Genomic DNA, 23,413 nt, shown 5'->3' with positions numbered 1-23,413 from the left:
AAATTTGAAAAATTGAAAAATAGAATTATAACCAAAATAAACAAGGTAATTAAGAAATGTCGATTTTTTCTGAAAGAGTTTCAATTCAATGGGAAGATGAACCTTCTCCTAATGAACCAACATCTACTTGGGTTTTAACTGCCGCAAATGGAGATTTTGTTGACACCAGAATCAACTTAACTACAAAAATCCCAGAGTGGGTAAGTACAGGTAAAGAGCTAGAAATAGAAACTAAACCAGGATATGAATATTCGATCAATTTTCAATTGATTTTAGATTCCACTTCAGAACCAAATTCTTGTAATAGTGATGTAGGAAACTTCAAGCAGCTCCCAAATTCTAATTACAGGTTAGAAGAGGGTTCTATGGCCAATCCAACTCAAAATAAGAAAATTATGTCGTATAAAGAGATCTGGAGAACTTTAGATCCAAATAGATCGACACCAGAAAATTTGGTAGAGATAGACACTGGAAGTAATTCCGAGAAAGAAGAGATTGGTTTTGAAAGCAAAGTTTGGGAATTACCTGGAAATAGAGGTAGATTTATTACAATCGGCTATTTCGGTCAAGGTGTTGCTGTTAATGAAAACTATGAGTATCAAACCATTAGGTTATATAAAAACCGAGTATTATACAGTGACGGCAACGATTATCAAAAAATATTTGCTCCATTTCTCGAGAAGGGTATTTCCGGTATGGAATGGATTCAAAAATGTTGATAGATGGTATTCTTTATTTTTTGTAGATATTTGATGTGTATTGGTTTGTAACATGTTATATAGATGCGTTTTTTTAAATAAATAAAGAATAAAGAAGAAAAAAAAAAAAAAAAAAAAAAAAAAGTTTAGAATACGTCATCGCCATCATTCTCACCATCTTCTTCATTACTGTAAATTTTAAAGTCCAATTTTTTAACTATTTTTTCCACCGATATATCATCTGTAGTAAAAGAAATAGAACCAAAGGCGGGCTTATATGTATAATCATAATCATTACTTCCAGTGGATCTGGAATTGGTGAAAAACTCCCTTAAGTTGCGGGACCTTGGTGGAGTTATGTCTATAGGCAATGTTTTCTTGTGCTTCAATTGAAGTGTTAACTGGGACAATTCTTTTGTATGCACATCCTCTGTATATCCTTTAAATTCATCTATATCCAAATCTTTTAATGGGTATCTTGTAGTATCCCTCATTGTTAAATTCAAAAAAGTTTCTGGATTTAAGTTTTCTTTAATTATATCTGCGTCATTTTCATCAACAGTTTCTTTTGCTAACATTTCCAACTTATGAGTAAATAAAACTTGTTTTCGTTCGCTTTTGCTCTCTTCATAAAACTGGAAAAGTGGAACGGAAGCAGGTGTGGACTTAGGGGGTTTTAATGAGTTTGAGTGTTCAGACAACAAAGGTTTTACTTTCAAAGGAGACGGAGTGTTTGAGCTTTTTACTACTGTAGATGATTTCGTAATTACAGTTGCATTATCTCTGTTACTTATTTTAATGGGTGATTGACTACGTGTCCTCTTTTTCACTATCTTACGGGGCAAATATTCTGATATTTTACTTTTTTTGCATGGACTTCCGTCTCTTGAGTTAATATCTTTTGAAACCAATGCGGATCTGGATTTGTTTGGTGATCCTATCATTGTTGTTTCTATTTCTGTTCTAAGATACTAATTAAATTGTTATTTGAGGAGAGGGAAAAAAAAAGCAATTATCATAAAATCGCAATACTGTCTTTGTTGGTGAAACTCTTTACGATGGTTTATTAACCTCTTTGCAATAATGTTTATATTAATCTTTGAACCATAAAATTTTAAATTTACATTGATATGCAAACAATTTTAATTTAATTTTTTTTTTTTTTTTTTTTTTTACTTTCTTTGTTTACAAAATTATTGCAATTGAATACATCGTTCAAGACGCGTCAAACCAAGACTACAAAAGTTTTCAACAGAATCGAAAAGGCTAGCACATTTTCTTTGTTTTTTTTTTTTTTTTTTTTTAAATAACAATATTATTACTAAGTCTTAATCTATATCATAATTGAATTGTTTGCAAAGGGAAAGAAAAAAAAAAAAAAAAAAGCGAACACACACACACACACACACTTATATATACATATAACGAACAAAAAATTGTTAATAATCTATCTTAATAAATAATGTGGAAAAAATAAATCTTTCTCCAGTTTCATTATTAAATAATGGAATGTGTCTATAACCCTTTTTCATGTCCGTGATTTTCATGCAACAGGTAGCGACTATAACATTATCATTGGACTTTATTAAAAACCTAATAAAATTTAATTCGGTATTGTAAAATTTCATACAAAATTTGGAATTCCAAACAGGGTTGAATCCATTATCTTTAATATATTTTGTTTTACCACTCATTTCACCTAGAACAAACCCATTTTCTACCTGTAAACTGGATATCGATTTGACAGCACATGTATCAACAGGAGGTGCAGTGAATACTTCCACATGGACCGCCAAATTCAAAATTTCTCCAATTTCTTTAATCGATTCTGGGATTGGTAAAAGCTGCGCACTTAGAACATCTAAATTCAACTCCAATATTTTAAAATTCCAATCCCTATAAAAATTATTCAATTCTTTAGCTTTGACATTTTTCAGTAAATATCTAGGCTTTAAAACATATCCAGAATTCCAATAAGATTTTTCACCCATCGGCGCTTGAAACATTGCTATATTTAGCCATTGTCCCAAATCATTAGTCTGCCAATTCGTAGCAACCATTTGTACTCCCAATCTCCAAAACAATATAGGATTAAAATTGGTAGATCTACATCTAAACGCATGTGGGTAAGTTCTCATTAAATATCTCCTATTGTGTTTATCAATAGCCAATTTTTGTGATGAATCTTTAATCAACGATTTGTATTTTTTTTCGCTCAAAGAAAATGAATGTTTGGTGGTTTTGGACTCTTGTAATGAAAAATTTCTAAACCTTAGTCCATTTATTGCTGCCAAATCTAACAACTCTTGGATAAGTGGTATTCTTTTCTTCTTGATTCTGAGTGGATTATTTACTTTGGTACTGGCGTTTGTAGCGTTACTGCAACTGTAACTGACTTCAGGCGACAAGTCGTATTCGGAGTCATACATTGACCCTGACGCGGAAGACATACCAGATATACCGCTGTTAAGAGCAGCATCTGTATTATATGTTCTATTATTATTATTATTATTATTATTATTATTATTAGTACTACTATTACTACTACTACTATTGGTTTCAAGCGTTTTGGTAACTTTAATTAATATTTTATTTTTTAATTGATTCGGTGAAGGTAGAATGTTCATAGTGCTTTTTTTGTCCTTGTCAACATACAAGCAGTCGCCTAGCAATTCAGTAATTAATTCGGCCATAACTAGTTGACAAGTATCCTTACAATGGGTCTCAAATGAAACAATTAATGGATAAGGCGTTGTGATAAATGCATATTTTCTTATAACTTCCAAGACACTTCTTAACGATAAAGAATCTGTCAATATTCCATGGCAAACAACAGGCATATTATCACTCCCGTCCCAAACATCAACCTCAACACACCTGCAACCTCTTTGTAACACTTCTATATATCCCTCGATGGTACAAGTTGCACCAAACTGGTTACCTCTTAGATACGTGTTATGTGATGATGATATAAAATAATTGTTTAGCGGATAGTTATAGTTGTCCTTGGAAGGATGTAAGGGTGGCTGGTCAAGCAAATATTTTAGTAATTCCTTTTCCGTCAATACTCCCAGCATTTTTTTTGAATATTTTTCAAACTGGCCCCGTAGTTTGTCTTGAGATGTATTGGGCCAAGTTTCCTTTTGAACGTTTACAACAAAGTTAATGAACTCTTCAAAATCCATATATGGTTTATTTACGAGTTTATGAAACAAATCCTTCATTTCTCTCCTTGTCTTCAATATTTTAACAAATTGCTTGAAGCCTTCATAATTTAAACATCCTTCTTCAGTAGTATCAACCTGAATAAAAATCTTACGCAAAAAAGATGAAGAGCAGAAAAGGTTGTATTTTAAACACATGGATACTAGATCGTCAAATGTTATCAAACCATCATTAGTCTTTCTACATCCCCAGTGTGCAATGGCAAATTCCTCATTGTCAGGAATCGATAATTGTTTCATTAATTCGTGCCTTGTTTTTACAATGTAACATAAGGAGTCATAAAATATGGTGAAGTTTTCAACAGAATTAGTATATACATGCAAACCCTTTAATTTATTTTTGGGTACTTGGTATATTATTGTAATCCAATACCTTTCATTAATATTAAATTGGTTTTTATAATTGTTTGCGTCATCACCAATCCTTATATCTTTTATCCCATCGATATCGAGATATTTGTCTTTCCAACGAATAATTTTTCCTTTAATTAACATAAAGTTGTAAGAAGTTCTTTTTTTTCGTGTCACCTTGATGAATGTTACGCCTTTTGATTTCATGTGTTCTAAATAACCTTTAATTTTTTTATTTGTATTAAGATCACTATTTTGGAACTGAGCGATATTATTATTATTATTATTATTATTATTAAAATCCGTATCCTGAAGCAATGGGTTTTTAGAATCAATAATGGTTTCTTTAATATAATTAGTAGTGGAAATATGCCTTTCTTCACAACCATGAGGAAAAAATAGTGGTGCAGACAAATCAGTTTTATTCAATACATTTTTTTGTTTTGAGGGAGAATCTGTTGGACTAAGTAATGGTGGTGTAATAATAACAGAAGATGAGGATGTAACCACGTTTTTTGTAAACCTTAGGATCTCCTTAAAACTATCTTTAAAGGATGACTGACTAGAGGTATTAGCTGACATACATTCCAGTTGATCATCTTCATTATTAGCATCACCATAACTAAACACTTTATCATAATTACTTTTTGTGCTATTCAATGTTGGTCTCAGTTGGTTGGTTTTCTTGTTCTCATTCATCGCAAGTATAAAAACAGAGAAGGAAGAAGAGAAGAGAAGAGAAGAAAATAATTAACAACAAAAACAAAAGATAAAAAGAGGGAAAAAGAAAAAAAGGAAAAAGTTAAATATTAAAAGGCTTTTATACTTTTTTTTATCTTTTAGAATACAGTTGAGCTTTGTAGCATTAGAATAGAAAAGACATGCATTTTAAGTAGAAAGTAGAAAATGAAAGGCGTTTTTGTTAAGGGAGCGATAATCATCTAAGAAATTTTTCTTTTTTTTTTTTTTTTTCTTTTCTTGCTTAATGTTTCATAATCCAACAAAATCAAGCTTATTTGTTATTCTATTTTCTATGCATTTTCGCGTAAAGCTGATTTTATCATTTTTTCTATCTCTGTCCCATACAAGATGAATGCAAATATATATATATATCGCTAAATACCACTAGAAAAACTCTTTTAATTATATACTGTCGTCGGTGTTCTTGAATTATTTACTAATAATTCTTTTAGAGGTGTAGGTTTGCGCAAAATCTTATTTTTCTCTGGAATACTACAACAATATCCATCAAACGATAATGATAACAATTTAGATGATTTCTTTGTTGAACATAAACTTAGTATTCTTGATACCGAATTGCTCAAAGCATTTGATGTTCCGTTAATTTCATTGTTTTCTATCCCAGTGTTTATCAGCACATCAGCAGAGCCTCTATTCTTTAGATTAGGAATCTTTGATTTAACATTAGCATTAGAAATAATTCTTTCCTTAAATAGCTTTTCAAAATCTCTGTTTTCATTAGTCCTATTTTTTGGAATGTTTAAAGAAATAAATGTTTTATTTAAGTCACTACAATCATCACTATCATTATCTTTCTCCCTAATATCACCATCATTCTCATATTTTGGACTCATCCTTTCAGAACTTATAGTTGCTATGTGACTATTATCATTGCTACCAATATCATCAGCACGATTCTTTCCTGTTTTTCCATCTTCTGATTTTAATGTTCCTAAAACACCACCTACATCCACATTAGCTTCGGTTGGTGAACTGCTCTGAACAAAATCAAGTCCTGCTTCATGTAAATACGATCCCTCGGCTAATACGGTAGGGTTTAAAAATTCAGGAGTTGCAACTTCCCCTCTTGTGTTGTTTCTTTCATATTCTAATATATCGTTGATACAACCATCAAACTCATACTTGTCATTCTTTCGTTCAGCTCTACACACCTCAGGCTCTAACGTATCGAAGTAAGCCCTTCCTGATGACTGTGATTCAGGAGTATTACTAACAATAATGGGCACAATATTCATTTTTTGATGTATTAATGCCCCTATACTTTGTTTTCTCACTTCTTTGCTAAGATTCTCCCATTCCTCAATATTTTCAAAAGTACTTAACCTTTTAATCTTGTTACAGGCGTTACCGCCACAATAGTTTTCATCGGATAGATTTGAACTTATTCTTGACGACTCTCGATTCTGTGTTGATGACATATAACTTTTCCTTATACTTATATTTCTTGTGGTCCCATGGGATTTATTCTTGCTTTTACCGTCTGTGTTGTTAGATCTAATACTATGGCTTACACTATTGTTGTTACTTTTCTGGTCCCGTTTAACTTCATGTGTAGAAGAAGTTCCAATTGCCATTGATACCGGTGGTTCAGAAAATTCTTGTTTCTTAATAGAATCTACAATTTCATCAACTAAACCCAGTTCTTTTTTTATTTTTAACCATTGGAATATTAATTCGTTTTTTTTATAAAGTAGATCGATATTACTGGTGCTACCACCTCTATAGCAATTGCTTTTATTATTGAAATTGGGTTTGCTCCCCTCTTGAAGCCAAAAATCTTGTTCTGTCAACTGGCTGATAAATTTTAAAATTTTTTCTATTATTAAAATATTCCCATAAATTTTTTTCCTATAAAATTTAAGCATTTCATTATTCCCATTTAGTTCCATACAGTTCTTATATTTTACATGATTGGTGGGTAATACATTGTTTAGCAAGTTCTCAATAGTATTGCAATTGTGATAATATACTTGCTTCCATCTATCCATTATAATTTCAGTTTTGAAATCCATGATTTCATTCTCCAATATTTCAAATTTTTTGGTTAAATTGTTATATTTCTTTGCTATTAATTCGATTAATTGGACCAAATTCTCAAAGTTTTCGTGTGAGTTTTTAAAATCTTCAATTTTCCCCGCTAAAATTTCAGTAATACTAGTATTCAGAGGTTTAAAGTTAGATATGATTTCTTCACTGAAAAGTTCCCATTTGGAATTATCATCTAGGGTGAAAGCGGGTAATTGATGGGCTAGGGGCTCATGATTTCTACAAATACTGGGAGTACTTTTATTTTTTGGTGATTCTATCCCATTTATTGTGCTCTCGTTTAAAATCTTAATCAGAATGTTTATATTCGGTATGGAATTATCAAAATCTAAATTTAAATCACGAAATATCAACAATTTTGAAAACATTTTGCCAATTTCTATATCCAATGAATCCATAAATTCGCAGTAAATTTCTTTGAACTCGGATATTATACCGAAATGTTGTTGTAAATATGAACACAAAGTTTTCAAAATGGCGTATTTCTCTGAACATTTCTCAATTAAATCAAATATTGTGGAAAAACTACTGTCTATTGATTCAGCATGCTTTGTCTCTATAACATCCAGTATTTTCACTAGTAGGTGCTCTACTTTTTGCAAAGCCTGTAGAATTGAATAGAATTGTTTCTTCCCGTCATGTAACCAGTCAATATATTCAGATAAGTAACTACGATCCAATGCTTGATCCTTTTCAAATAATATTTGTTTGAATATCTTGGCAACTTCATCTAATTGTTGGTCTAAAAGAGTAGCACAATTTTCAAAATCCAAACAACTAAACTGTCCTTCTATTCTATCGGTATCTATTTGTTCATCTATTTCTAAGATAGTGGTGGCCAAAGCATCTAAAATAGGTTGTAACAATAAAGATAATTTTTTACTAGGGTTTTTTGTTATCCTTACCGATGGTATAATTGACATTATACATAGAGAGGGACGGTAGAGAGGGAGGTAAAGAGGGAAACACTATATTATATGCTAGACAAATAATAAGGTTTTTTTTTTTCTCTTTTTTTTTTTTTTTTTTTTTTTTTCGATTAATATATGCCAGTTATATAATGTAAAAGAACATGGACTAATTGAATGGAGCTTTGAGTAATGAAGAATATAAAGCAACTTACACATTGGGAAGATTAGAAAAGGGAGGTAAAAAGAATATATATATATTGGCAAAAATAGGAATAAAATCAAAACTTATCTCTTACATTTCTACAACAGGAATTTATTTTTTATTTTTCTGAAACATTTTTAAAAGTAGCCTTTGATAATAACACCAGACATTTAACTCAGACGCGAAAAATAAAAGTCACGTGTAATTTCTAAATGAACATTTACACGCGTAAAAATACTCGTAGCAAACTTTGAAAGTTTTTAGCGTTTTTCCATTTAAATCTCCTATTGGGGAAAAAAGGAAAAAGCAAAAATTGTTGCTATTTAAGCAATGGGCTGTCGTGTACATTGTCATGGAAATGTATAAACATGTAACAATCTATGGTTATTTTATTTTATTTTATTTTATTTTATTTTATTTTATTTCCCCCATCCCTTCCAAATTCTATTAATATCAAAAGTTATACAAAGATAAAAATAAAGGCATATTTTATCTGACATCATATAATAAATGTGAGTGAATATTGGCATTAAAGTAAAATAGTAAAAAAAAAAAAAAAAAAAAAAAAAAAAAAAAGGAAAATGGTTGTATATAAAAATAATACGTGTACATATATACACACATATATATATAGGTCAATTAATCATAATGATAATAAAAAATAAAAAAATTAATAAATAGTGATTTTACCGTTTTTCTTCTTTAGATACTCCTTCTAACGAGAATGTTGTTTCCTGCTCACTTTATCATGGTCTTAACTGTGATGATTTTTGATCTGAATTAATATCTTCATAAACATGCTCTATAACTTCATCCTTGGCCTTTTTGACTTCAAAATCATCCTCTTCATTGTTTTTCTTCTTATCGTCGGAATCTTGCTTTGCTACAGTTGATTTATCTTCAGATTCTTTATATGCAGGATCACCCAAATTATTGTTAATATCGCCACTCTTTAATAGTAATGGTGATGGTATTAGTGTTTCCAGTTTTTTAGGTTCATTCAATAACTTAAACAATGCACTGTCACGTTTTGCATACAATTCTTTAAACTTACCGGTTTCGACAACAGAACCATCATTACCTAAAACAATAACATTTTCGGATCGGCGAATAGTACTCAACCTATGAGCAATACTGATGATGGTACACTCTTTACTCTTCATCAATTGACCCAAAGTGTAATTGATAGCGCCTTCACTCTCCACATCTAAAGCCGAGGTAGCTTCATCTAAAATCAAGATCTTAGGTTTTTTCAACAAGGCTCTGGCGATAGAAATTCTTTGTTTTTGGCCACCACTTAACAAAGCGCCACGCGCACCAATAACTGTATCAAAGCCTTGGGGAAATTTCGTGATGAAATCGAAACAAAAGGCTTTTTTAGCGACACCTCTGATCTCTTCCAATGTGGGTTTATAATCCAACCCATATGCAATATTATCTCGAACTGTTCCTGACATTAGAATAGGTTCCTGCTGGACAACACCTAACGAACGTCTTAAAGACTTGGCGCTTATCTTATTAATATCCTGGCCATCAATATAGATAGTGCCGGTCGAGGGCAAATAATATTTCAACAATAAAGAAGTTATAGTGGACTTTCCCCTACCACTAGGCCCAACAAAGCAAACATTTGACCCAGCTTCAATATTAAAAGTTAAATCGCTGAAAATTTTATTGCCTGGTCTTGTCGGGTAGGAAAATGAGACATTTTCAAATCTAATGCTTGAACCACATTTAAAATCTCTGGTGATAAAATGCTCACCCTTTGTAGAAGAAATAACCGGTTTCCTATCGGTTAATTCAAATAATCTTGAAGCTGCACCAGCACCCTTCATTAATTCAGAATAAAAATTAGATAAGCCATACATTGCATTACCGGTGTATTCAGTATAAATCATAAATGCAGTTAAGTCACCAATAGTCAAACCACCTTGCAAAACTAGATGAGAGCCATAAGCCAAAACAATAAGAAAGCTTATGTCAGCCAACATATTAGTTGAAGAGAAAAAAGTGGCGTTTGTGAATGCTTCAGTTCTGCCCACATGAAAAACCTGCCTAATAGATTTGTCATATCTATGTAGTTCTTTACCTTCTGCGACAAAGGATTGGATTGTCTTGACTCCGCTTAACTGTTCTTCGGCAACTCTTGTCAAATTACCTGTTGATTCTTGTAATTTTTTAGAAATAATTCTAATTCTTTTACCATATAAAGATGCGCCAAAAAGCAATATAGGCGCAAAGATAAATAATGCGCCAGACAAAGAAGTTGAAATATTGAGCATCATGCCAATGCCAACACCACCGCAAATGACAGCTTTACAACCATCACTGATATTTTGTGTCATTGATCTGGATACTACATAGGCATCAGAACTTAGTCTTGAAATTAAATCACCAACTTTATTTCTATCAAAAAACTCGGCATCCTGATGTAGGGTTTTTTTCATTACATTAGCTCTTAATCTAGCAACTAGTTTCTCACCTAATATTCTCAATAAAACAACACGACCAAAAGAGGCTGCCTGTCCTATAATTAGTGCACCAGCTACCACCCACAAGAAATCTGGCATAGATAAACCCCAGATAATAGGGGACATGTCATCAATACTTGTGATTTTATGATCGCTATTATTATCATTATTAAAAACGGCGTCTTTTGTAGCATCTAAAACCATACCAATAACTTTAGGTATTAACATTCCAATTACACACGAAAAAATCAATAATATTAATGCGACAGATAATAATTTCCAGTCATATTTAGCCAATTTCAACAATCTCAGTAGCTCTTTATGTCCATTTGATGTTGCTGGCTTTTTAGTATTCGTAGTATCAGGGTTTATTGTACTTTGCGAATATGCTTTAGAAGTTGTGTGAAAATATTTAAAAGCACCACTATTGATACCGGTGCGGATGTGTATATTAAATCGTAGACCTCCATTATTTGTGTTATTTATTAGTAGAGATGGGATTGTACTTGTGTGATTTGTTGAGGTTTTTGGTCGGTGATAAAAATGAATATTATTAGTGTTTTTCGATAATAAGGAACCATATTCTATTCTGGTTAACAGTGGCAGTGTTGATGGTATTGGTCGATAATTATGGAATTGCCTAATATTTCCGCTAGAAATAGAACTATTAGAGATATTTTTTAGCGTTTTGATATTTAAACTTTGAAATGGGGGGTTAGTAAATCGCATTTTCTTTACAACAAACATTGTTTTGTCAATGGTTGGGTTATAGTAAAGTATTAAAAGATGGGAAAACGGTTGGAAATAGAGGGGGAAAAAAAAAAAATTTTTTTAAATTTAAATTAAATCAATAGTTATATATGAGTATTTTATTTGTAAACAGTAAACGCAACGTTCTTATGATAATTTTTCTTCAATATAAATATGTAAATATATATATATATATATATATAAAGAGACTGTAAATGAGGAAAGAATGAAAAAAGGAAGTTTTTTTCAATGTTTTTTTTTAATGGGATTTATTTTAAAATATTGAATTGGTTATGAGATGTGCGTGTGTTTGTGTGTGTGTGTGTACATAAATATATTGATTGGGTGTATGGGTGTAAATTGAATATTATTACTATGATTAACAATAATTTAATACTCTTTTCTTTCTCTTTACATATTAACAAAGATTAAAGAATCTTCATTCTCAATAGGATGCCAATATTATATATATATATATGTATATATACATTTGATTTACAAACCATTCTGCCACCTATGGAAGAAACACCATCTTCCTTTTCCATCTCTTGAAACAAAAACAAAAACAAAAAGGGAATGATTGAAAACTAAAAATATAAAAGAATAGAAATATAAAAGTGATACTAATATTATTAAGATAACAATTTGATATAAACAGAATTAAATAAAATAAAAAAAAAAAAAAAAACATTGAAAAAACCCAGGCAGTCTTTACCATATTCTTGCTCCATTTCCATTTCTATTTCCTTTCTCTTGCCCTTTTATTTTTATTTTTATTTTATTTTATTTTATTTTAATCAATTACTCATTTTTTCAAAGGAGTTGGCTCATTTGGTTCACCATTTTTCTTGAAAGTGACAAAATGCACATCAGTCTTAGATCTTTCCAAAACAGCAGTAGTTTTGAATTCTTGCTTCAAACTACTACGCAAAATTTTAGCAGCCACATCAACGTAACTGTTATAAGTTAAACCAGCTTTTCTCCAAACAGCAGACATTATTTATCGTTTATTTTGTGTTTTATTTTATTTTATTTTATTTTATTTTAAGTTGACTTTAATTTAGTTTAACTTAATTTAATTTAATTTTAATTTTAACATAACTTTGCTTTTATTCCCACATTCTATTTTTTCGTAAAAGTAATCGAGTATATGAATGAGAAAAAAAAAAAAAAAAAAAAAAAAAAAAAGTTTGAAAATACTAATAAAAACGGATGCTACGTATTGTTCTAAGTGACAGCACTTTATGTCTACTCACCCGTACACCAACAAAGACAAATACTTTTTATTCGTTAAATAATTAATACATTATTTCTTCTACCTCACCCCCCCCCCTAAATTATATAACAAGAAATCTATTGGTTAGTATAAAGTGATATATATGCATAATCCGAAAATATCGTACAACGGATATATAATATATACGGACATGGTCCATTTTATCTATCACTATGAATGTTTTTTTCCTCTTTTCTTTTTTTTTTTTTCCTTGAAAAATTTGTTACTCATTTTTGAAATTAAATTCACTGAACAATTATTTATTGGTTCTAATAAATAAGAAAGTGTTTCTCTCTCTCCCCCCCCCCCCCCCACTCTTCAAAGTAATCAATTAAAAAAATAATATTATAAGCTGTGCTTTACATTTTGTTTATCTCATCTCAGAATATGACAGCTTCTAACAATACAAAAATGGATAATACTACTAATAAAGTCAACAGGGATTTATTTTTCAAGTTGGCTTCTGATTTAGAAAAGGAAAGAGTGGAAAGTGCTATCTCTATAATTAAACAATTAAATCTTCTCAAAGAAGACAGCGCTAGTCTGTTTACTAGTGAATATTCATATGTTTTAGATAGATTGACCAAGGGTTTGGCATCTAATAGAAGCGGTGCCAGATTAGGGTATTCTTTATGCTTGACAGAGGTTATTAATCTAGGATTAGAAACTAGGGAACTGTCCAGTATTGATGAATATATTGATAATATTTTATTTAAAACTTTAAGTGGCAACAGTACTAATAAAGAAGAAAGACAAAATTTGTTTGGTTTATTATTTGGTCTACAATGTCTTCTTAATGAGCCGTTATTTTCTAAAATCTTTTTTATTCCTAGTAACGGTGACAGCAAAGCCATTAATATGCAGTTTAGTATTGCTTTTGTTAATCATTTAATCCATATTTCCTTAGGGAAAACTTGGATTTCTGAACCTTGTCTATTTACGGTTTACAATTTTATCACCAAACTGACTCCACTTATTGTTGATATATCACACATTGAAGAAATTTTGAGCGCTTTAGATGAGAATTCGTTGACGCTAACTAAAGAAGGCTTGGCGGTTTATCTATGGTTTATTTACGAATGTCCCACTACAAGTATACTTATAAAAAACAACGACGGATTAAAGCACATAACTTTTAAGAATAAAAATAATACCAACAATTTAAAGTGGAAAAATAATGACCCTTTGTCACACGGGAATTTGAAAACTTTAGCTTTAGTAATGAAGGAAGCGCTAAATAATACCACTGTTGATGGAAACAGTAGTACTTCTAAACCGAAGGGGTTCTGGTCTCCTCGTTTACATTTTGTTTGGGGCCATTTACTAAAAGTTTTATCTAGCAATGCATCAAATGATGATGGAAAGCGTGCTCATAAAAAGAGAAAAATTGCTAAGGGCTCGTCAAAGAAACAAAAGTCCAACTCTGCCAGCAATAGTATGGGGATAATCCAAATTTCTGATTTTTGGAAACCTGTTGTTGATGAAATTTTTTTTGCTGAAAAGGCTTCTAATGAACGAAAATATATTGGACTCTTAATTTTTAAAAAAAGTTTAGAAATTTTGCCAGCTGATTCAATTCCAGTTTTATTTTCCAACAATTTAATACGCACCATTATTAATCAATCTTCTGATAAGGAAAGAATGTTGTATAAACTGTGTCACTCTGTTTTTGATGACATCATCAAAATTCTTCGTTTAAATGGAAATTGTAGCAAAATTATTCCAATCTTAGAAAATTTGTGGTTTACTCGTGGACTTGTTAACTTTGACCAGCTAACTAAATCGAATTTTACAAGCAGCCTATTGAATAATAAACAATTAGATAATGATAACTTGTGTTGTTTAACTCAAATGATTTTAAAAAATATTATGAATAATTCTGCTAATGAAGAAAGTGATGCGGATAAAGGTAAAATGGTTAACTTTGCGTTAGATTGTTTATTACATATTGTTCGTTCCCATAGATCCAAAGCTTTAAGTATTGATGGTGGTGGTATTGAATGGGTAAAGCTAATTTTAGAAAAACTTGTGGATGTAGCATTTTTTAAGGCCGATAATGAAAATGAGAAAAGCACCAAGAACATTAGAGATCAAGAACATGAAATTAGTACAGATGCTGAGAGTTCCATTAATTATAAAGCTTTACAAAAATTATATTCTGTTTTAGGAGATTTGATTTCAACGAATAATGTTTCTAGTGGTTATGATACCAAAAATCAAGATAATTTACAGTGGCCCTATTTTGTTTTACAACTAACTGTCACCAAAGAAGAAGATGGAAACAAACCATTAGTATATAAGCCAGATGAGTCGCTAATTAATATCAAGTTAAACTCATTGTCTGTTTTAACTGAAATAAAAGAGTTACTGAACGCTGATATTAGTACCGAGACTAATGTACAAAGGGGAGTTTTCCAAGGTTTGGAGTTGTTGTTGACTATTAATTTGCTACAATTATATTCTGGCGACACTGAATCTTTATCTATTTTGGATGATCTAACTACTTTTTTTGCAGAATATACCCATGACACACAGGAAGATATTTCTTTTGTGGGTATTACGGAAATATTATTATCTTTATTGGCCCAACAAAAGTCTTTTTTAAAAAAAATAAGTATAATTGTGTGGAGGTTGTTTATGCCTGTCATTAAACAAAAAGAAATCGATGTTTTATTGAATTCTTTGTCAACAAGGGAAAATAAAAAGGGGTTTACTCTTTTATTTGAGAGCGATTATGAATTACAAGAAGAAGAAGAAGAAGAGGAAGAAGAAGAAGAAGAGGAAGAAGAAGAGGAAGAGGAAGAAGAGGAAGAGGAAGAAGAGGAAGAGGAAGAAGAGGAAGAGGATATTGAAAATCAAAATCATGAAGAAATCGGAAAGATCGATAAAGAAGCCACCAGCGCGTTAGCCAAGGCTTTGAATCTTCCAGAAAATATATTAAATAGCAATGGTGAAATTAGATTTGATGACTTAGACGACAGTGATGATAATATTAGTGATGATGACGATGAAGATGAAGATTTGGATGATGAAAAAATGATGGAATTAGATGAACACTTATCCTCAATTTTTAAACATAGAAAAGAAGCCTTGGAAAAAATTAATACCGGTAATCAAAGAAAAGTTGAAGTTCAAAATGCAAGAGAAACAGTTACATCTTTTAAACAGAAAAATGTTGATCTTTTAGAAGAATATATTAAATGTGTAGAACATAGTGCTATTAACGATATTGGTATTAGTTCGCAACATTTAATGTTATTATTGTCAATGTGCAAACCTTTTATTCAATGCATCAGAAACACTTTGAGCAGACAATTGGCCGAGAAAGTTACCAAATTAATCAAGACAAGAATTTGTAAAGTTAAAATTGGAAATGCTGCTAAAAAAGACAGTAAAAATTTAATTAAATATAGTACTGCACTTTTAGATGATATCCATGAACTAGTATTGAAACCCAAAATTGGACAATTTCCAAACCTATATTTATCCGTTGCATCTACAACATCCCTATTTTTGTGTAAAATTATCCATACATTAAAAACAAATGGAGATAATGACAATGAAGTAGGATTATTTGATGATATTATTGATAGGTATTCAAATACAATGAAAAAATGGTCTAGCGACCCGTCTGTTAAAATAACACAAAACTTTTTCACAGAGTACGTTAATTGGATAGCGGCCAAAAAAAAACAACAAACTAGCCAAGAAAAATAGATATTAATGTACAACTTAAAATTATATACTAAACAAAAAAAAAAAAAAAAAAAAAAAAAAAAAAAAAAAAAATTATAATATAAATGTAATATGTAACATGAAGAATAAAAAAAAAAAAAAGAAAAAAAAAAAAAGAGGTATCTTTTCCCTCTCATATATATGCTTAATTATCAACTATTCCAATGACTTGATATCATACTTAGCGGTGAATTCAGTTGTAGTTAGCCTTTTAGAAACTTTCCAAATATGTAAAATATTTTCTTCTTCAGCACTAGCCACCAACCAAGGAATATTTGGATTTATAGAAAAGTCATTGACACTGCTTCTATGACCACCATGCATCATTAATAACTCAGGAACACCATCTTCAGCATCTTCTGGAGGTAATTCGGCACCAAACTGGGTTATATCCCATGTTATAACTCTTCTATCAGCACCACTGGATAATATAATACCGTCTCTATGTGGCGAAAAGTCTAGCGTTGATACAGAGTCAGTGTGTCCCTCCATTGCATGTAACGGCTTAGATAGGTTTCTCATATCATATAAATATACCAATGAATCAGTACCTGCAGCGGCAAATAAATTGTGCGAATGCTTACTAAATGATAAAGTGTTGAACGAAGACTCGGCTTGAATATCCCCTATTATCATATTTTTTTTAGTGCATCTTGTATCATATAAATACAAATGTTTATCTTCAGATACGGAACCAAACAAGGCTTCATTGAAATTGCTCCATTTACAGTCGTTAACCATATCTACATGGGGCTCAATAAAATGCAAAGGCGCTTTATTATTAGTTATGTCCCATAACGCGACAGTTTTATCGTCTGAACATGATAATAGCTGATTTTTAATATTTGGATTAAATGATAAACCGTACCCGTTTTCAGTATGTGCAACAAACTTAGATACCAAAGCTTCTTGTTTATTTTTAGATTTATCATATAAGAATACTGTACCTGAACCATTAATCGTTGCAATCAAATCTGTGTTCTGGGGCATATATCTAGCTCTATTAACCTCCTCTTCATGTGCAAATTTTTTAACAATTTTAATTTTAGAGTGTGTGCTACCAGCTTCGGTATCGTCATCCTTTTCATTATCATTGTTACACTCGTCCTTAATTACTTCTTCCGGTAAATCTATGGCTGCAATCTTTAAAAAATTTTTTTCAGCACCTGTCGTCAATGTGCCAATGATAAATTCTTGCCTTATGTTCTCAGTTTCTAATGATGGAAGCCACTCGACTGTTAATGTTGGCCACAATAAACGGGTTTCACTTAAGAAATCGTACATTAAGGAAACGTTTGACTTCCATAATTCATATTCATCTTCAATAGTTGTAGGCTGAGCCAATTCTTCAGACATTGCGTGGTAGTTGGTATTCAGATGTAGCAGTTCTATTTTCATAGCCTATTTTAAAAAAGAAAAAAAAAAAAGTAAAAGTAAAACTAACTTTATTAAAAAGTATGCATGGCTTTAGTAGAGAACGATTCAAAAATGGGAACTAAATTAAACTTGAAAATGAGATAATATTCTTTTGTCCGAATCACACCGGAATTCTTGAAATAAAAAACCGGTCAAATTCTTTATTGTGAACACAAAATCCGCGTTTAATTTTAGATGAATAATGCACATTAAAAAAAAAAAAAAAAAAAAAAGAAATAAAATAAAATAATTTTTTTCATGGGCTTTTCTGTTGAGCGAATAGCTGATCTAACCGATCAATAGAATGATTCATATTATGTAATATACCTGTTAATATGAATATACACCTTAGTCTCTTTTAGCTTATGTAAAAGGGACTTCTTATATAAATTACGTATAACTTAATTAATATAATATTATAAAAGGAAAGATAGTATTTAGAAGCAGCCATGCATATGACGAACAGGCAGATAGAAAATAAATATACACACCCGTACATTTATTTTCTCAACACTCTCCCTTACTTAATATTATCATAGTCTTTGTATAGTATTAAGTAGTAATAAAGGTGTCACGGCATCTTTCGTGTAAAGCTCTTGAGAGAGGTTTGGTCATCATATCAGCTGGTTGTTCTGTTGTTTTTAAAAATTGAATGTTTACCTTTTTGGTTTCAACGGCTTCTCTTATGTGGTGATATTTTACGTTAATGTGTTTTGTACGGTTGTGTTGTGTTGGATGTTTAGCAAGTGCAATTGCAGATGTGTTATCAGCCATCAAATCAATAGATGGTATTTCAATGTTCAGGCCATTAAATATGTCAGTTAACCAATATGCTTCTTTACACGCTTCACTCATGGATATATATTCTGCATCAGTAGAAGATAAGCACATTACTTTAATTTTCTTGGAACTCCACGTAATGGGTGCACCACTGTAAACTGTGATGTATCCACAGGTAGAATGCATATCCGTCTTATCATCGGCATAGGATGCATCACTGTAGACAGTAAGATGAGACGGAATACCTTTTTTATAAGTGAGACTAAAATCTTTAGTAGTAATTAGATAGTCAACAACTCTTCTAGCAGCTTTCAGATGCACATTTGTAGGCGATTTGAGAAACCGAGATAAAAATGAAGCAGCAAAAGCAATATCATATCTCACAGTATTCGAAGCAAATAGCAGTTTTCCCACCATGCTTTGAAATCTAGTGATATCGGAAGTTGGAGGTTCAATTGAAGAAAATAAATCGGCATGTTTATCTAGTGGAGTATGAATGGGTTTAAATGGAGGTCCAAATTCAACAAGCAATTTTGAAATATAATCGGATAGAGAGACCGAAATTCCTTGTGGAGATTGCGTTATGTTCATACCAAGAAATTTTGAAGCAGGTCCAAGATCTTTCATCTGGAAACACTCGGACAAGTAATGCTTGACTTTAGAAACATTAGCAGAAGAGCTACCGGCAATCAATAAATCATCAACATAGAGTGCAACAAAAGTTTCATCGGAGTTATTGCAACAAACAAACAACCCATGCTCAGATGGATGTTTTGTAAAGCCTATATGGGCTAATTTTCCAGCTATAGTTTGGTTCCAAAGAAGAGGCGCTTGTTTCAAACCATATAAGCTTTTATTCAATTTCCACACCATGCCAGGAGCATGTGGATAACCAACAGGAGGACGGACATATATGGGTGTATCAATAGGTGCATTTAGAAATGCCGTGGTTACATCCATTTGGTGGATTAGGAAACCACGAGACGCAGCAACAGCAAGAAACAAACGAACGCTGCTATAACGAATAACAGGAGCAAATGTTTCATTGTAATCAATACCAGCACGCTGTGTAAAACCTTGGGCAACTAAACGGGCTTTGTACAACCCTGAATCCTTAATGGTAAAGACCCAACGAGAACCTATAGTTTTAGTGTCGGATGGAGGAGAAACCAAATCAAACGTGTGATTTTCAACAAGCGAATTTAATTCCTGTTGACACGCACTTTTCCATTTTTTACCATTTGGACCTTTTAATGCAGCACTAAAGTTTTGTGGTATTTTATCATCATGGGTTCCAAAATAGGCCATAGCAGATAAAGCAATATTAGAGTGCTCAGGAAATGCTGCTGTATGGGAACGTTTAATAGCAGTGGATGAATAACCCTCAGTAGCGTTGGTTTCAGTCTGATCAAAAACGTCAGGCGATGTATGGACTAAGGAATCTGTTGTTCCAGTTGAAGCTGGTAATAATGGTAATTCATTTAGTGATGGTACAGTCGAAGAGGAATTTTCTGATGTTGATGGTGAGGAAGATATAGAAGTAGATGGTAAAGCAAGATCCAAAAGCTGAGAGGTAAGTGGTGTATTCCCACCATGGGGAATGAAAAAGGGAGCCACTGATGACGATCCAAGGAAAGGAGCTGTTGCTTCACCAACTTCAAGTGGTTGAACTGAAGTGGTTAGTAATTTCTGCGAGTCTGGTAATAGTTTTGAAAAATCAGGAGAAGGAATGGATTCAGATGATTCTGTAGCAGGCAAGGATGAACTGTTTGAGAAGGGAACAAGGCTGTCCAAGGAAGCTAATTTTTCTTTAGAGGTATGTTCACCAGTTTCATAATTGGTTGGGAGAACTGATAATTGTTTGATAGGATTTGCAGCAATACATGATTGCCTAGGAGGGAGAATGGTATCTAACCCAGTTTGAGTACTTTCAACAGGCTGATGTCCGATGTACGGCATTGGGGAATCATCAGGCATTCGATGAATAATTGAGTTTGTTGCTAAGGGAACTAAGTCAGAATTGGTTGTATTAGCAATTTTGTTATTCTGTAATGAGTCAAAGGTCTTTTTATCATCTGGTAGAATTATATCCCCGTCTGAGTCAGACGATAAAGATGAGGTATTGATATTGTTTATCATAGATGTCATTGGTGGTAGGTAAGTTCCTTTACTAGCCATACTAGGATTAATAGATGAATTAGTTTGGGTTGATCCAATAGATGGATACTTAGGGGGTCCTGTAACTTTTGAATCAGCAAAATTATAGGCTTTTGACGAGTCAGATGAGTAGGCAAATGGAAACATAGTATCATCAAAAACAATATCTCTATTAGCTGCAACAAAAATCTTAGCACTATCAATATGATAAATCCTATAGGCTTTGTGAGAGCTATCATAACCAACAAAAACACCAAGGATAGAGTTTGGCATCAATTTTCCATCACGATTAGACTCTGGTAATGTAACATACGCAGCACATCCAAATACATGTAGATGTTCTATATTAATAGATTTGGGAGATTTATTAAACCAGATACAGTATGGTATTTTGTTATTGTTAAATGGACGAGGTGTCCTGTTGATAATATAGACAGAAGTTTGTAGTGCCTCTGTCCACAAATAGGGTGGTACCTTTCCTCCAATCATCAATGCTCTCATTCGTTCTTCGATAGTACGATGTGTACGCTCAGCAATTCCATTTTGATAACTGGAATGTGATACGGTGAATTCATGTTTCACCCCTTTCTTTTGAAGATATTCATGAAAATTATTGTTGTCAAATTCACCACCATGATCAGATCTAATAGTACCAAGTCGATAATTGTAACCATTTGCAGCAAAGAAATTCTCAATTTGGGTTATCCATGTAATCAATGAGGATGTGGCATCAGATTTGCGCTTTAAGGATATAACAGTTATATATCGGGAGAAAGCATCAACTATTGTTAGAAAATATCTAGCTTCAGTTTGTTCTTTATATCGAAAGCCACCACAGATATCAACCATGATGACAGACAGTGGTTGTTTATACGTAGTGGTTGAAGATGTCGACTTGTCATGGATACCTTTTGACAATTGACAGGTTGGGCATTTAGAATACTTCTCAGAGTTCAAAATTGGTTTTCCAAATATCCGGGCAGCGGCATTATAATATTTAACACTGGGGTGTCCTAATTTAGCATGCCAGATTGGTGCACTTGATGAGGAAGCTGCAATCTTTTGTGAGACTGGGCCAAACGATAGGTTGTCCGCAGCAAGAGAGCAGAAAGCAAAGGAATCACCACACCAAGAATAAATACCGCCCTTAGTTTCAATACCAACCTGACGTAACACATCTTTTCCATGTAGCCAGACGGTACCGTCTTTCTTGAATACAATGTCATAACCTTCACTCCTAATTTTCCTAACAGAAATTAGATTGTTCTGAAGATCAGGTACATATAAAACATCCCTGAAGACAGTTCCATTTATATTAACAGTTCCTATTCCTTCTGCCGTTAATCTCTTTCCACCAATACCATTAACTGTTGTGTTACATGGTAGTAGTTCTGTAAAACAACTCCTATTATCAGTCATATGTGCTGAACATCCACTATCTAAACACCAAATAGGTTCAGATTTGACAAAATTATCACATTTTCGGGATTTAGAATTTCCGTTTGAGAAGAATGCGCTACTTTTGGTTTTTTGTAATATTTCTCTACATTTCTCAATATCGGGACAATTGATAGTTTTATGATCTTTGTCGCATAACTTGCACCTATACTTTGTTTCTCTGTTATATCTTTGATTTTTGGCTGAGACCTTAGTAAAAGCATCACCATTTTGGATTTTCTGTGATGTATTGAGGGTTGAAGATTGAGAAAGAAAAGCAGAAGATAATGGATTTATGGCATTGTCTTTATTCTTTCTTGTTGCTGACTTATTAGTCAAATACAATTTAATCTGATTAACAGTGACATCTGTGGAATCACCATACTTATCAATCACCATATCAGCAATTGCTGGACAATAATCTAAAAATAAGGCACTTTGGTATAAAACTGAGTTTGTCATTCTCAAGTCATCTAATTCGACTAGATGATTTATAACTTCAGTACATGTCGAAATGGAAGAAGTTAAGGTATAAGGTGTAGGCTTCTTGCTCATGGCATCATAGTAGGATCTCAAAGTACCGGAGGAATACATCTCATTCAAGCTATCCCAGCCGGCCTTGGTTCTTAGATAATAATTTGTGCCCCGAAAAGCATTTGTGGCAGCTGTATATGTATCTAATGTATTTTCATCGAGAGATTTTCTGATGGCCATGTCTGCAATTCGACTAGCCGTGGTAAGCATTCTAGTGGTAACAAATGTATCAGCATTATTAATGTCTGGTATGTTTAATAGACCAGTTTGCAAGAAACTCACAATATATGGGTTAAAGGCTGTTAACATATAAGTAAATTCGTCACACCATTTTTTATAGTTGGAATTTCCTTTTAATTTGTAGAGTACTTCGGGTATTGCCTCAGGGCTCATAACCTGTTGAGCGAATAGCTGATCTAACCGATCAATAGAATGATTCATATTATGTAATATACCTGTTAATATGAATATACACCTTAGTCTCTTTTAGCTTATGTAAAAGGGACTTCTTATATAAATTACGTATAACTTAATTAATATAATATTATAAAAGGAAAGATAGTATTTAGAAGCAGCCATGCATATGACGAACAGGCAGATAGAAAATAAATATACACACCCGTACATTTATTTTCTCAACATTTTCTAGTCCTAGATAAAAGT

General features: G+C 32.1%; 9 protein-coding genes across 9 annotated transcripts; 2 read left to right on the top strand and 7 right to left on the bottom strand.

The window, feature by feature from the left end:
• Positions 1-56: 56 nt before the first annotated feature.
• SCDLUD_000964 (uncharacterized protein) lies at positions 57-719 on the top strand (the record flags this gene model as incomplete). The annotated part of the gene is made up of 1 exon (XM_046076814.1): positions 57-719. One exon carries the CDS (start codon positions 57-59, stop codon positions 717-719), a length of 663 nt encoding a protein of 220 aa, XP_045937266.1.
• A 125-nt stretch (positions 720-844) lies between these two features.
• On the bottom strand, positions 845-1,642 carry ACM1 (Acm1p; the record flags this gene model as incomplete). The annotated part of the gene is made up of 1 exon (XM_046079949.1): positions 845-1,642. The coding sequence occupies one exon, from the start codon at positions 1,640-1,642 to the stop codon at positions 845-847; it is 798 nt and encodes a 265-aa protein (XP_045937265.1).
• A 495-nt stretch (positions 1,643-2,137) lies between these two features.
• PLC1 (phosphatidylinositol phospholipase C) lies at positions 2,138-4,972 on the bottom strand (the record flags this gene model as incomplete). Its single annotated transcript, XM_046079948.1, has 1 exon — positions 2,138-4,972. One exon carries the CDS (start codon positions 4,970-4,972, stop codon positions 2,138-2,140), a length of 2,835 nt encoding a protein of 944 aa, XP_045937264.1.
• A 440-nt stretch (positions 4,973-5,412) lies between these two features.
• KAR9 (Kar9p) lies at positions 5,413-8,004 on the bottom strand (the record flags this gene model as incomplete). The annotated part of the gene is made up of 1 exon (XM_046079947.1): positions 5,413-8,004. One exon carries the CDS (start codon positions 8,002-8,004, stop codon positions 5,413-5,415), a length of 2,592 nt encoding a protein of 863 aa, XP_045937263.1.
• A 936-nt stretch (positions 8,005-8,940) lies between these two features.
• Positions 8,941-11,412, bottom strand: MDL2 (ATP-binding cassette permease MDL2; the record flags this gene model as incomplete). Its single annotated transcript, XM_046079946.1, has 1 exon — positions 8,941-11,412. The coding sequence occupies one exon, from the start codon at positions 11,410-11,412 to the stop codon at positions 8,941-8,943; it is 2,472 nt and encodes an 823-aa protein (XP_045937262.1).
• Positions 11,413-12,220: 808 nt separating this feature from the next.
• Positions 12,221-12,412, bottom strand: ATP15 (F1F0 ATP synthase subunit epsilon; the record flags this gene model as incomplete). Its single annotated transcript, XM_046081393.1, has 1 exon — positions 12,221-12,412. The coding sequence occupies one exon, from the start codon at positions 12,410-12,412 to the stop codon at positions 12,221-12,223; it is 192 nt and encodes a 63-aa protein (XP_045937261.1).
• Positions 12,413-13,078: 666 nt separating this feature from the next.
• Positions 13,079-16,408, top strand: POL5 (DNA-directed DNA polymerase; the record flags this gene model as incomplete). The annotated part of the gene is made up of 1 exon (XM_046079945.1): positions 13,079-16,408. One exon carries the CDS (start codon positions 13,079-13,081, stop codon positions 16,406-16,408), a length of 3,330 nt encoding a protein of 1,109 aa, XP_045937260.1.
• Positions 16,409-16,582: 174 nt separating this feature from the next.
• Positions 16,583-17,824, bottom strand: HAT2 (Hat2p; the record flags this gene model as incomplete). Its single annotated transcript, XM_046081530.1, has 1 exon — positions 16,583-17,824. One exon carries the CDS (start codon positions 17,822-17,824, stop codon positions 16,583-16,585), a length of 1,242 nt encoding a protein of 413 aa, XP_045937259.1.
• Positions 17,825-18,394: 570 nt separating this feature from the next.
• SCDLUD_000956 (uncharacterized protein) lies at positions 18,395-23,191 on the bottom strand (the record flags this gene model as incomplete). The annotated part of the gene is made up of 1 exon (XM_046079925.1): positions 18,395-23,191. The coding sequence occupies one exon, from the start codon at positions 23,189-23,191 to the stop codon at positions 18,395-18,397; it is 4,797 nt and encodes a 1,598-aa protein (XP_045937258.1).
• Positions 23,192-23,413: the final 222 nt, after the last annotated feature.

The sequence above is a fragment of the Saccharomycodes ludwigii genome, chromosome I (genome assembly GCF_020623625.1).
Source record: "Saccharomycodes ludwigii strain NBRC 1722 chromosome I, whole genome shotgun sequence".
In the NCBI taxonomy this organism is placed as follows: Eukaryota; Fungi; Ascomycota; class Saccharomycetes; order Saccharomycodales; family Saccharomycodaceae; genus Saccharomycodes; species Saccharomycodes ludwigii.
Note: the sequence above shows the minus strand (reverse complement) of the source record. Positions and strands in the feature narration are given on the sequence as shown.